Genomic DNA, 12584 nt, shown 5'->3' with positions numbered 1-12584 from the left:
TGGGCTCTCAGGGTGAAAGGCACCAGCTGGCGCGAAGCTTCCCCTACGCTTTGCGGTAGGAACGCGTGGGTGAGCGTGAGGGAGGGTCTGCAGGGATGGGCGCGCCGTCTCCCTGCTGGGTCCCTGGCCACTTTGCCCTTCCCGCGCCCCAGTTGCGCCCGGGCGGACTCAGGCTTGACCACCAGGGCGCGCGCCGAGTTTCCATAGAAACGCCCGGGCTGGCGCGCCGGCGCGCGGGGCGGGCTCTCCGCCTCCGGGCGGCGGTGACCGCGGCTCCCGCCCCAGCGCGCGCGCGGACGCCTAGGCGCGCCGGTCGTTGGGCCCCAGCCTAGGGTCCCCGGCCGCGCGCGAGGCAAGATGTTGAGGCGCAGCCTGGAAAACCGGTAACAGCCCCAGGCCCAGCCGTCCGGCGCGGCCCACACGCGAGGGCTGGGGTGGGAGGAGTGAAGCTGCTCTCCGTGGGGCCTCGGCGCCGGATTCCGCCCCTGGGCCGGAGACTGCATGGTCCCCGCTGCGCTCTGGGGCCTGTCTCCCCCGACTGCAGCGAGCGCCGGCGGCCGGGGGAACCTGGGGGCTCGGCCGACTGCCACCCATCCACGCTCCCCAGGTTCTGGACCCCGCACTGCCGCAGGCGGTGCAGAAGCCTGGGAGACAGCCGGGCGCTCGGGGCGCGCAGCGCCGAGCAGCCGGAGCAGCCACCACCTTGCTGAAGCCGCGGCCTGCAGAGCCGGGGCCTCCTCATGTACCTACACGGTCCAGATAGTGAGGCCGGGCCCTGAACGGGGTCCTGGACAAGGGCAGTCTGCCCTGGGAGACGGAGGGATCGTTGGGGCCTTCTTAGCTGCAGAATGTCCCGGGAATGTTTGCGTATCAAATTAATGTGAAGCCTTTTCGTTTTTAACGAGAATGTTTTGCTTTATTATCACCTTTTTCTCTAGGGACGCTCAAACCAAACAACTGCAAGATGCTGTCACAAATGTGGAGAAGCATTTTGGAGAGCTGTGCCAAATCTTTGCTGCCTATGTGCGGAAAACTGCTAGGCTGCGAGACAAAGCAGACCTCCTGGTGAACGAAATCAATGTATATGCTTCCACAGAGACCCCAAATTTAAAGCAGGGCTTGAAAAACTTTGCTGACGAGTTTGCCAAGCTCCAGGATTATCGACAAGCAGAGGTATGGAGTGAGGTCACAGCGTCATTGTTAGGAATGAGCCAGGAAGTAGTGGATGGAGGAACCCCAAGACTTTTGACTTGTAATCTCCGACTGCGGTGGTGAACATACACTCGATGAGAAATGTTTTCATGTCTGTAACATTGTGTGAGTCTATTAAAGGGATGCTTTCTGTGGTTTATCTTACCGTTTTCAAATTAAACTTGGTTTAGAATGTCTTCAAGGCTTGAATTGCCCCACTTTATTTGGCAACTTCTGGCCATGGGGTGGCCATTTACAGGGAGCAGTATTCATAGTACTCATGGGGAAAAAAAGAAGCATGATTTGCGTCTTGTGTGCCGGTAATAGATGGAAAATGTTGGGGATGGTAATGTAAATGAATAAACTATTAATAAATAGGCAAGAGACCATTGCTACTTCCATGCTATAAAAAGTTGACCCCTGGTTCACTGACTGGAAAAAAACCAAAAAGCTATGATTTCTATCATGGAAGGAAACTATTAGTGAAGCATTGTAGGAGAGTGTTGCTTTGGATGGCAGGGGAGGTGTTCTTGTGATTGTTTTCTTTATAAAAGCTCATTTTCCCCCCTTGTAAATACTTTATAAACATTTTTATATTTATTTTTAGTTTCCAGACACAGGTTAACTTGTCAGAAGTTGCCCCGTTAAAACTGCGTTGCTTTTCTGTACTTTTCTCCTCAGTGCTTTTGGTCCTTTTTTAAAACCTAAACCAGAAATTTCAATTAAAAAAATAAAATAAAATGAGAATAATCTTTGAACCCATCATGGTTACCTATACAAAAATTTCAGTAGTAATCACATTTGGGGGTACTTTTTGGAAAAATATTGAGTTCTTGTCATAGGACATTTTTTTCCGTAATAAAGTCAACTCTCAACTATACATAACTGAGGATTTAATGTTTCAAAAATAATTTATAGTCACAGGTAATCCTAAAATCCTATTTTAGTCAGTAATTTCAGTCCCCCTTTGTAGAAAACTGTATGCTCTTATATCAAACAGCAAAGTGAATTGATTTACCTTTGCTCTCCTTTTATTTCCCTTGCTTACCAAATGGTGGAGATGCTAATGAACAATGATAAAAGGTAGGCAACAAAGAGGAGAACAGAGAAAAAGATCTGGCAAATCCTTACACTGAATGCTCAGTGTATGGATTCTTAGAAATGGTACAAACTAAACTATCCTAAATACTCATGATATTAGGATTCCTCACATTTAAATGCTTTATGGGAACTTGATTTTTCATTTTCCTGAAATCTTTTAAAATGAAACATTCATATACATGGTAAAGAAAAATCAATATGAAATGAAACATTATATAAACATGTTATAAAAAAGTTTTTCCTGCTATAAAAATAATACATGTTCATTTAAGAGAACATATTAATGTCCAAGAGCGTTATTTTTCTTCTGCTATATTTATATACTGGCCTTTTAAAAAAAGATCTCTTTTGTGCCTGCCACTAGTGCTGTTAGCAAAGAAATTACTCAAAATGTGATAAAAACGCTAATGTTTAAGAAAAATTGTTTAATTCTAAGTAAAAAGGAGAGTAGACATACAGTCTGACAGCTCAGCAACACTGAGACCATTTATTTTGTTTTCTGTTCTTTGATAATTCAAAAATGCTTATCAGAATAAAAACACCAAAAAAAAAAAAAAAACCCACTAATTCATTTAGCCCTAAGCCTTTTTGCTTCAACAGTTACATTACTTTACATTTTTCTAGTATGCTTTATCTTTCAGGTTCAATTTCCTTTTTCAGAAAGTTAGGCTATTACAGTTCAGACAGAATGTATGTAATCTGCCCAATACTATGCTCAACACACAGAAAGTGGTAGCTATATTAAATGTGGAGATGTATTAAAACTTACTCCAAAACTACTTTTTTAAGGTAAAAAAGTAATAGATAATAGTATGGTAAAGATGAGCTCCTCAAAAATCTAAGATATTTTCTTGTCATACTGCTCACCAGATAGTTTTCTGCTTTTATTGTTACTGTACCGCTTAACAGTTTTTAATGTGTTTGAATTTAGATTCTGAGTCTTGTCAATTTCTGTTGAATGTCTTGTTATTTATAAGTTAAAAGATAGGTTAAACAGTGGCATTTTAATTTAAAATTTTTATTTTAATTTAAAAATTTTTAAAGATTAATGTGTATAGCAATTATGTTCCACTTAAACAGCATAGGTTTTATTTCAGAATTTAAATTTTGATATGTCAGTGTTTCTTTTCAGTTATTTCATAATAATTTTCAATAGGTTGAAAGACTTGAAGCCAAAGTAGTTGAACCTTTGAAAGCTTATGGAACCATTGTAAAAATGAAACGGGTAAGTAAATCCATTTTATTCACCTATTGTTTGGGCAAAGAGTATATGCTTGCTTTCTTTTTTTTTTGAGACAGAGCCTCAAGTTGTCGCCCTGGATAGAGTGCTGTGGCATCACAGCTCACAGCAACCTCCAACTCCTGGGCTCAAGCGATTCTCCTGTCTCCACCTCCTAACTAGCTGGGACTACAGGCGCCCGCCACAATGCCCAGCTATGTTTTGGTTGTATCTGTCATTGTTGTTGGCAGGCCCAGACTGATTTCAGACCCGCCAGTCAGGTGTTATGTAGCTGGTGCCTTAGTCACTTGAGCTACATGAGCCAAGAGTATATGTTTTCTAATTGAACTTTTAATAAAAAATACTAAGTACTATATAGTTACTCTTTTTACATACTGTGAAAGATCATTTCTTGGATATTTGAGAATAATACTTTTAATGAGCTTACTAAGTATTCTACTGTAGGGGCATAAAACATTATTATGGAAACTTTAAAATGTTAACATGGTCATGAAGAATATATGAACAGAAACTAGTCTACTAGATAAGTGTATATTGCTGTTTCAAAGTAGGTGATAATAGACTACTTAGACTATCAAAATGTGTGACAAAGTTCTGTTTGTCACTGTCAAAGTTCTGTTTGTCACACTATCAAAATGTGTGACACTGTGTGTCCCTGGGTAGACTGCTGGGGCGTCACAGCCCACAGCAACCTCAAACTCTTGGACTTAAACAATTCTCTTGCCTCAGCCTCGGAGTGGCTGGGACTACAGGCGCCTACCACAATACCTGGCTATTTTTTTGGTTGCAGTTGTCATTGTTGTTTAGCAGTCCTGGGCTGGGCTCGAACCCGCCCTCCTTGGTGTATGTGGCCAGTGCCCTACTCACTGAGCTAAGGGTGCTGAGCCACAAAAGTTCTATTTTTTTTAAATAAGCTTTATTGAAATATAATTTCACATTTTTCACATTTTTCACATTTTAAGTGACCACTGAGTTTTGACAAATGTATATACCCATATAACCGCTACAGCAATCAAAATTATTATAAATATGTACATATATACATACATGTATATATTATGGTTATAGTTTTACATTGAAATTGTCATTATTTTGAGAGACTATTAAAAGAAACACACCCTCACACACACACATAGACTAATTATGCAGTATTCATAATTCCTGTGGTAATGGGGCATGGGACAAAACAACAGTTCCTCTCGCAGTTGTCTTAGAGGGAACAATAGGCCCTCCCTTTTAAAAGTTCTGGGTTTTTGCCTCAGGACAAAAAAAAAGAGAGAGAGTTCTTTCATTCTTAAAACAAAGTGTATATATATTTTATTTATTAAATCAGAAATTTTTATTAACAAAAAAATGCCTATTTGCAGGATGACCTCAAAGCAACATTGACAGCAAGGAATCGAGAAGCTAAGCAGTTAACTCAGTTAGAAAGAACACGACAGCGAAACCCATCTGATCGACATGTTATTGTATCCTTTGAATTTGGGTCTTTAAAAAAAATGTTCTTTAAGGTATGCAGTACAAAAGTAAATGTATGTAGAAATAAGCATTTTTACCTTTAAATAAGTAGAGAATTTGAATATAAAGATTGAAAAGAAATGTAGGCATTTAGGAATTCTTGCTATAGAAATTAGCCAATTTTAAAGAGATTATGCCACCTAATTCAATTCCCTTATATTGTTTTCCACAATAGATTTCCCAGTACAAAAAGTCCCACTCATTTTTTTTTTTTTTGAGACAGAGTATCACTTTGTCACCCTCAAAGCTCACAGAAATCTCAAACTCTTAGGCTTGAGTAATCTTGCCTCAGCCTCCCAAGAAGCTGGTACTATAGGCACCTGCCACTGTGCCCAACCCAGCTATTTTTAGAGGTCTTGCTCTGGCTCAGGCTGGTCTTGAACTCCTGAGCTCAACCAATCTACCCACTTCAGCCTCTCAGAGTGCTAGGATTACAGGCATGAGCCATTGCGCCTGGCCAAATGCAGAGGTTTTTATAAGAGTAAATTCAAATTTCTGAAATTTCATTCATATGGTCATGGCTAATGTTCTAATATATCAGCACCTTCTCAGCCCCACTTTTGAGAAAAGGAAAGAAAATTTCCCAGTAGAATTTCTTTCATTTTTTAAAACTAAAACAGCTATGTGAAACCACAATTGTGACTTCCATCCAGTAAGCATCAGATTTAAGAGATCAAACTGGACACAAAGGGATCTAATCTAAGCAGGAGTGTCTACTGTGACAAGGTTCTTATGTTAAACATGGATGTTTTTTAAACTAGAATGTGCCTTCTTCATGACTAAACAGAAGCATACCAAACAGTGCTTGGCTGATTGCCAGCAACTGGGATAAGTAGAACTGTGTAAGAAGTACTAACATCCTGCTGCCTCTTCTTCCCATTCCTTCTTACATGTTTCTCCTTCCTACCTCCTTAAGGTCATTACTGCCCATTCAGCCAGAAACCACAGGAGTGGCAGCTCTTTGAGGATTTGAAGTTCCAGAACACCTCTATTCCTGAGGGAAGTCCCTTGAGCAGTGACTTAGGGCTGTGCTAATTGCTTGGTCCTTCTTTTTGGACCAAAGGTACATAAGCCCAATGTTTTATTTACTAGGTAGAAATGGGCAGTCAATAACCTGGGAATGCCCATTGGAGACCTAGACTGTCATTGAGGCTTACAATCTGCAAACTACAGCAAGTCACACAAACCAGAGACTGCTGCAAAATTCATGACTGATGGCCCCACGTGGTGGCTCATGCCTATAATCCTAACACTCTGGGAGACAGAGATGGGTGGATCACATGAGCTTAGGAGTTGAGACCAGCCTGAGCAAGAGTGAGACCTTGTCTCTCTTTAAAAAAAAAAAAAAAAGAAAAGAAAAAATTAGCCAGGCATTGTGGTGGACACCTATAATCTCAGTCAGAAAGCTGAGGCATGAGGATTACTTGAGCTGAGGAGTGTGAGGCTGCTGTGAGCTATGATGACACCAAGGCACTCAACCCTAGGGTGACAGCATGAGACTCTGTCTCAAGAAAAAAAAAAAGAGAGAAAAAATCCATGATTGACAATTAGAGATAAAGGTAGGGGCCAGGGAGTGTCTAAAAATTAAGCCAGAGATCAAAATTTTTTATTTTGTTTTGTTCTTTGTTAAGGAAATAGAGATTTATGAAGGCAGATAAAATGTAATACCTAGAATCCTGAGCAGTTGGAAAGATTGATCGGGATTATTGGTATCAGTACTCAACATAGAAATGGATCTATTCCTAAGACAAAGATTTTTCTTAGACGCTATGTGTAAACACTGTTGTGGAACAGAGGCAGTCTTGAAGAAGCAGGTTTAGGGGTTCACCTGGAGGGAAAACAAATACAACTAAAGAGATTATTGCTGCAGGTCAGTCGATTTGCTCACTGGGTAAGATATGCAACTTGTGTATTTTGGCAATCAGGGACCAAAATTAAAGAACAATCTATATCATATTTTTATAGAACTTTTATTAAGAAAGACCCTTACATTTTACCTATTTAGATGTTAAAGCTTAACATGCAAAATAAAATGGAGTCCTCGTGATAGAAGAGATTGGGGTAAAGAAGAATCCTGGGTTGCTTACCCTGTCAAAGAGGTCCAAATGACTTCTAAATAAGCTTCCTATAACATAGTTTCTTTTTTTGTTTGTTTTTCTTTTTAATAACACAGTTTTAAAAAACACCATTTTGGCTTACCCTTTTATAAGTCATTTTAAATTCTTAACTAATTCTATTTAATATATTAATAGCTTTATTCATAGAGCCATGTATTACTTAGTATTTTAATCAAAAGCACTTCCTATTCAAATTGGTACATTATAGGATTTTGAAAATTTTTCAGTGAAAGGAAAAAATATTAGAAATCTATATTATCTGCTAAAAGGAGCTATGTGATTTTGGGTATATTGCTATGCAGGAATAAAGAATTTGAGACCTGGCTCAGCGCCTATGGCTCAAACGGTTAGGGCGCCAGCCACATACACCTGAGCTGGCAAGTTCGAATCCAGCCCGGGCCCGCCAAACAACAATGACGGCTGCAACCAAAAAATAGCCAGGCGTTGTGGCAGGCGCCTGTAGTCCCAGCTACTTGGCAGGCGGAGGCAGGAGAATCACTTGAGCCCAGGAGTTGGAGGTTGCTGTGAGCTATGATGCCACAGCGCTCTACCCAGGGCGACAGCTTGAGGCTCTGTCTCAAAAAAAAGAATTTGAGACCTTCAGAAATGAATATAATACTTGTTGCTAGAAGGTGATAGAAGGTTAAGATACAGATGTCCTAGCTATGGCTTCTTTTTCCCCATTATTTCCTACTTTAGCTACTTCTATTTGCCCTTTGAAATTTTATTCTTTTTTCCCTTTGAAATTTTAAAATGAAAATATTAATAAATGGAAAAGGGAAAGATATGAGTCAAAAGGAAGTAGTCACAAGTAAAGAACTAAGGGCGGCGCCTGTGGCTCAAAGGGGTAGGACGCTGGCCCCATATGCCAGAGGTGGTGGGTTCAAACCCAACCCTGGGCCAAAATGCAAAAAAAAAAAGTAAAGAACTACATCAGTTACACATAGTAAACATTATTAAAGAATTAGTCCTCTTTAGTATTCTCATTAGCAAAAAGGTTAAAACATATCAAATAAGATATTTTTCATCATCTTCAAAGGAGTTCTATGTTGTTTTTTTTTTTTCAGTTTTTGGCCAGGGCGGGTTTGAACCTGCCACCTCTGGTGTATGAGGCTGCCACCCTACTCCTTTGAGCCACAGGCACCGTCCCAAGGAGTTCTACCTTTTGGATTTCCTCTAATGAGATTATAGTTTGAAGAATCCTACTCTAGCAATACAGAGAATTTTTGATTCCTATTTAGAGTTTATGATGAATATATAGTTGTAATTACTACCTAATTATAAGGGTATATGATTTTAACTCATTGAAAGAACTTATGTTCTCTTTGAAATGTATTTTTTCCTTTATGACAAATTTCAGTCACAGGTGGGTAATGAAAGTGATGTGTTAAGAAATGGATCCAGCTGAATGAGGTGGCTCACCTGTAATCCTAGCACTTTAGGAGGCCAAGGTGGGAGGATTGCTTGAGGCCAGGAGTTCAAGACCAGCCTGAGCAAGAGCGAGACCCCCATCTCTACCAAAAATAGAAAATGTAGCCAGGGGTGGTGGTGCACGCCCATTGGGGAGTTGAGGTAGGAGGATTGCTTAAGCTGAAAAGTTTGAGGTTGCAGTAAAGCAGTAGGTCTGTGGGTTCACACAGAGGGAAAACAAATACAACTGAAGAGATTATTCTCTTCAGGAGCCTATGATGAAGCTACTGCACTGTAGCTCAGACAATAAAGCAAGACCATATAATGGATTCTTAAGCTGTTTTATTTGTTCCAATCTATACATTTTCTTGAAAAAGAAAGCAAGGGCCAAATTTCAAAGCATTACCTGTCATAGAACTTTGGTAACAAATGCAAACTTTTCTCATAATTAATGTTTTGGGGACCAATATTATCCTAAAGAATAAGATGCTTAAAGACACAATTAGATTAGAAATACTCTACACTTAACAGTACTGTTGCCACTAGCTATACATTGCTATTGAGCTCTTGAAATGCAAATATAGTTAACAGGAACCAGTTTTTAATCTTTTATTTAATTTAAATCTAATAGTCACATGTGGTTAGTGGCCAACACACTGACTGTATACAGATCCAGACCATAAGTACATGTCAGAGTATATGAAGCAAAGCATTAGACTTGGCATCTGATTTTTTAATTTCTAGTGTATATGTTTTTTGTAATGCACATTAATCAGATAGGAACAGTGTAGTATCATTAGTTTATAAAGAAGAATCTACAAGTAGAAATCCCATGATGAAATAGATATATATGTATAATGTATATTCTATTCTACCTGACTATTATAAAATTAGAAACATAATGCATTTGGGGACTTGGTAATAGTAAAATAGAGTCTTCCGTTATATACTTGTATACTTACATACCTCTATCTTGTAATGATAAAAATAATCAGATTCTCAATTGTGGAAATTATCATAACTCTACATTTTTCTACTACGTGCCAATCACTCTCCATAGTCCTTTACAAAGATTATTTCATTTAATCCATCCAGTAGTCCTATGAGGTAAGCAGAGAATTTAAAATAGTACTTGTTACTAAATCATTAATCCTTTCTTTTGGTCATAAATCCTTTCTTTTGGGGATAGAAATGGCTGAAGCAGAGAAAGACAGGAGAAAAAGGACCTTATGGTAAATGACACAGGCAGTAAAACAGAAGCAGTAGAAAATGTTAAAAAGTATTATACTGTAAATCATCCAAGGGTGATAAGAAAACAATTATTTTGTAGAAATACATCATGAATCATGTCTAACTTTAGACGGACTTAAAGTTCTATATTTCTGCCTGTGCTTCTTATATAGATCATTTTACTGTATGTGGTAAAATATAATAACATGGAACAATTTACAGTGTTATGCCTAAAAGCTAGTGCTATAATGGTAACATATACCAGTAGACGCAACTAAATGAATTCTGATTTGATTTTTTTATATCTTTGGTTGGGGTGATACTTTTGTAGGCAGAAACGGAATTACAGAGAGCTACAATAGATGCCACCCGAACAACTCGTCATCTTGAGGAAACTATTGACAATTTTGAAAAGCAGAAAATAAAGGATATAAAGGTAATAAAATAATGGTTACGTTTCAAAACATGTTTTTTAACCACATTTTTTTAAACCAAACTTATGAAAATTTTAAAGTACTCTGAATTTTTTAGCCCTGAACAATTCTTACGGGTAATAAAAAGGTATTATAAATCAAAATATATTAAATGTTACTTTCTTATGGAAACAACAGTATATAAAGGGTCAACATTCCCAACCATAGGTCAGATATTTAGCCTTTTTTTTTTTTGAGACAGAGCCTCATTATGTCACCCTCAGTAGAGTGCCATAGCATCACAGCTCACAGCAACCTCAAACTCTTGGGCTTAAGTGATTCTCTTGCCTCAGCTTCCCCAGTAACTGGGACTACAGATGCTCACCACAATGCCCAGCTATTTTTTTGTTGTAATTGTTTTTGGCAGACCCGGGCTGGGTTTGAACCCGCTAGCTCCAGTGTATGTGGCTGGTGCCCTAGCTGCTGAGCCAGATACTTAGCTTTTTATCACAAATACTATTTAATCAAGGGAAACTAACATTTATTATGTTTTTATGTACTGGGTGCTATCCCAGGCACTTCAGATAAATTATCTTTGAATTTTCACAGCAACTCCATGAGAATGAGGTAGTTTTATGAAGAAATTAAGCAATTAAGCAAAGACATAATTTATCCAAAGCACCACAGCCAGAAATGTAACTATAAACCATTTTTTAAATCTGTGCTTTTTAATAAATTTTATAGCATAAAACTTTCTAATAACTACATATTATCAAATAAGTAAACAGGGTAATAGTAGCCAACCACAAAAATTTATACCCACTGTGATAATGTATCTTAGACAATAAAATCACAAGGACTGACTTATTTGCTTATATCACATTAATAGATTTGAAACTTTCTTTGGAATCATGAAGTTTAGCAAGTCTTCAGTGACTTTTTTTTTTTTTTTTTTTGAGACAGCCTCAGGCTGTCACCCTGTGTAGACTGCTGTGGCATCACAGTTCACAGCGACCTCCAACGCCTGGGCTTAAGCAATTCTCTTGCCTCAGCCTCCCAAGTAGCTGGGACTACAGGTGCCTGCCACAATGCCTGGCTATTTTTTGGTTGTAGTTGTCACTGCTGTTTGGCAAGCCTGGGTTGGATTCAAACCCGCCAGCTCTGGTGTAGCCACTTGAGCTACAGGTGCCAAACCTTCAGTGACTTTTTGATAGACATCTTGTAAAGACGATGAGAGACTGCTTATGATCATCTTATAGACTATAAGACTAATCTTAGGATTTTTGGCTTGCTGCACATTTTCTTGTAAGCTTTAAAGATTAGAGGGTTGGTTTGGGGGTTTTTTGTTGTTATTTTACTACTATTGACAAATCTTCCTGCTTTTTTAAGCTATATTCTTATCAATAAAATAAGCATGATCTGCCACTTAAATATCATTCCTCTCTGAATCCATGAAACATTCATTTGCCTATTTTAATTTTCTGTCATCATAGCAAAGGATTTCTTTGCCTCTCAGTTCAGTCATAGGCTCTGCACTGTGCTGTGTAATAGTAGATTGCTACTCATGGAAGAGCTGTCCTACAACAAATCCTTTACCAACCTGGGAGAGGACAGTGTATAAAGTTTTACAATTGCTGATATGCTCTTACAGTTGAGGGAAAGGAGGGTCACTAATTGGCTTTAGACTGAAAAATGAGAATGAAGACTTGTGAGGTTATGTCTGATTCCTCATTCCATCACCAATCCTACCTATAAAATTTACTTTTACACATGGAAATTCATTTCTGCTCTGGTCTTTGGGCTTACTTCTGTGTCCTGCCCACATACTGGCTATCTCTACAGGTGTTTTTTAAGCCCCTGAGCATCACCAAGTACAAAACTGGGGCAGAAGTGAATGTAGAATTCTCAGCTACCCTTTGTACCCTGGGATTTCCTGGAGCACTAGGAGACGTAGTGGGGTGCTGCATAGTGCAAGGTCCATAGGTCTTCTGTGTCATGTCCACAAAAAAAAAAAAAAAAAAAAGGAAAATCTGGTGGTTGCAGGGGGAAAAAACCCTACACTTAAAAAGGAAAAACAGGAAAAACCCTACACTTAAAAAGATTGACTAGAATTCAAAGTGTACAACTCGATGGTTTTTAGTGTATTCACAGGTATGTGCAACCATCACCTCAATATTTTGTTCACTTTTAACTCCCTGCCTATTTCCTAGCTCTGAATAACCACCATTGATCTCTGTCTCTATGCGTTGATCTATTTTGGACACTTCATATGCTTAGCCTGCTTTCAAGGCCCAGCCATATTGCAGGATATATGGGTACTCCATTCCTTCTTATGGCCAAATAATCCATTGTGTGGATAATACC

At 39.0% G+C, this 12584-nt stretch overlaps 1 protein-coding gene across 1 annotated transcript in view; it reads left to right on the top strand.

Annotated features, from left to right (window-relative positions):
• Positions 1–205: 205 nt before the first annotated feature.
• Positions 206–12584, top strand: part of FAM92A (family with sequence similarity 92 member A) — a 28436-nt gene continuing 16057 nt past the window's right edge. Inside the window, exons 1-6 of the mRNA XM_003782485.3 lie at positions 206–383; positions 939–1173; positions 3449–3517; positions 4900–5001; positions 8528–8533; positions 10139–10243. Of these exons, the coding sequence (XP_003782533.1) occupies positions 358–383; positions 939–1173; positions 3449–3517; positions 4900–5001; positions 8528–8533; positions 10139–10243 (543 nt within the window). The 5' untranslated portion in view covers positions 206–357. The remainder of the gene's footprint in view (positions 384–938; positions 1174–3448; positions 3518–4899; positions 5002–8527; positions 8534–10138; positions 10244–12584) is intronic.

The sequence above is a fragment of the Otolemur garnettii genome, unplaced genomic scaffold, assembly GCF_000181295.1.
Source record: "Otolemur garnettii isolate 467f Iridium unplaced genomic scaffold, OtoGar3 scaffold00004, whole genome shotgun sequence".
Taxonomy (NCBI): domain Eukaryota; kingdom Metazoa; phylum Chordata; class Mammalia; order Primates; family Galagidae; genus Otolemur; species Otolemur garnettii.
Note: the sequence above shows the minus strand (reverse complement) of the source record. Positions and strands in the feature narration are given on the sequence as shown.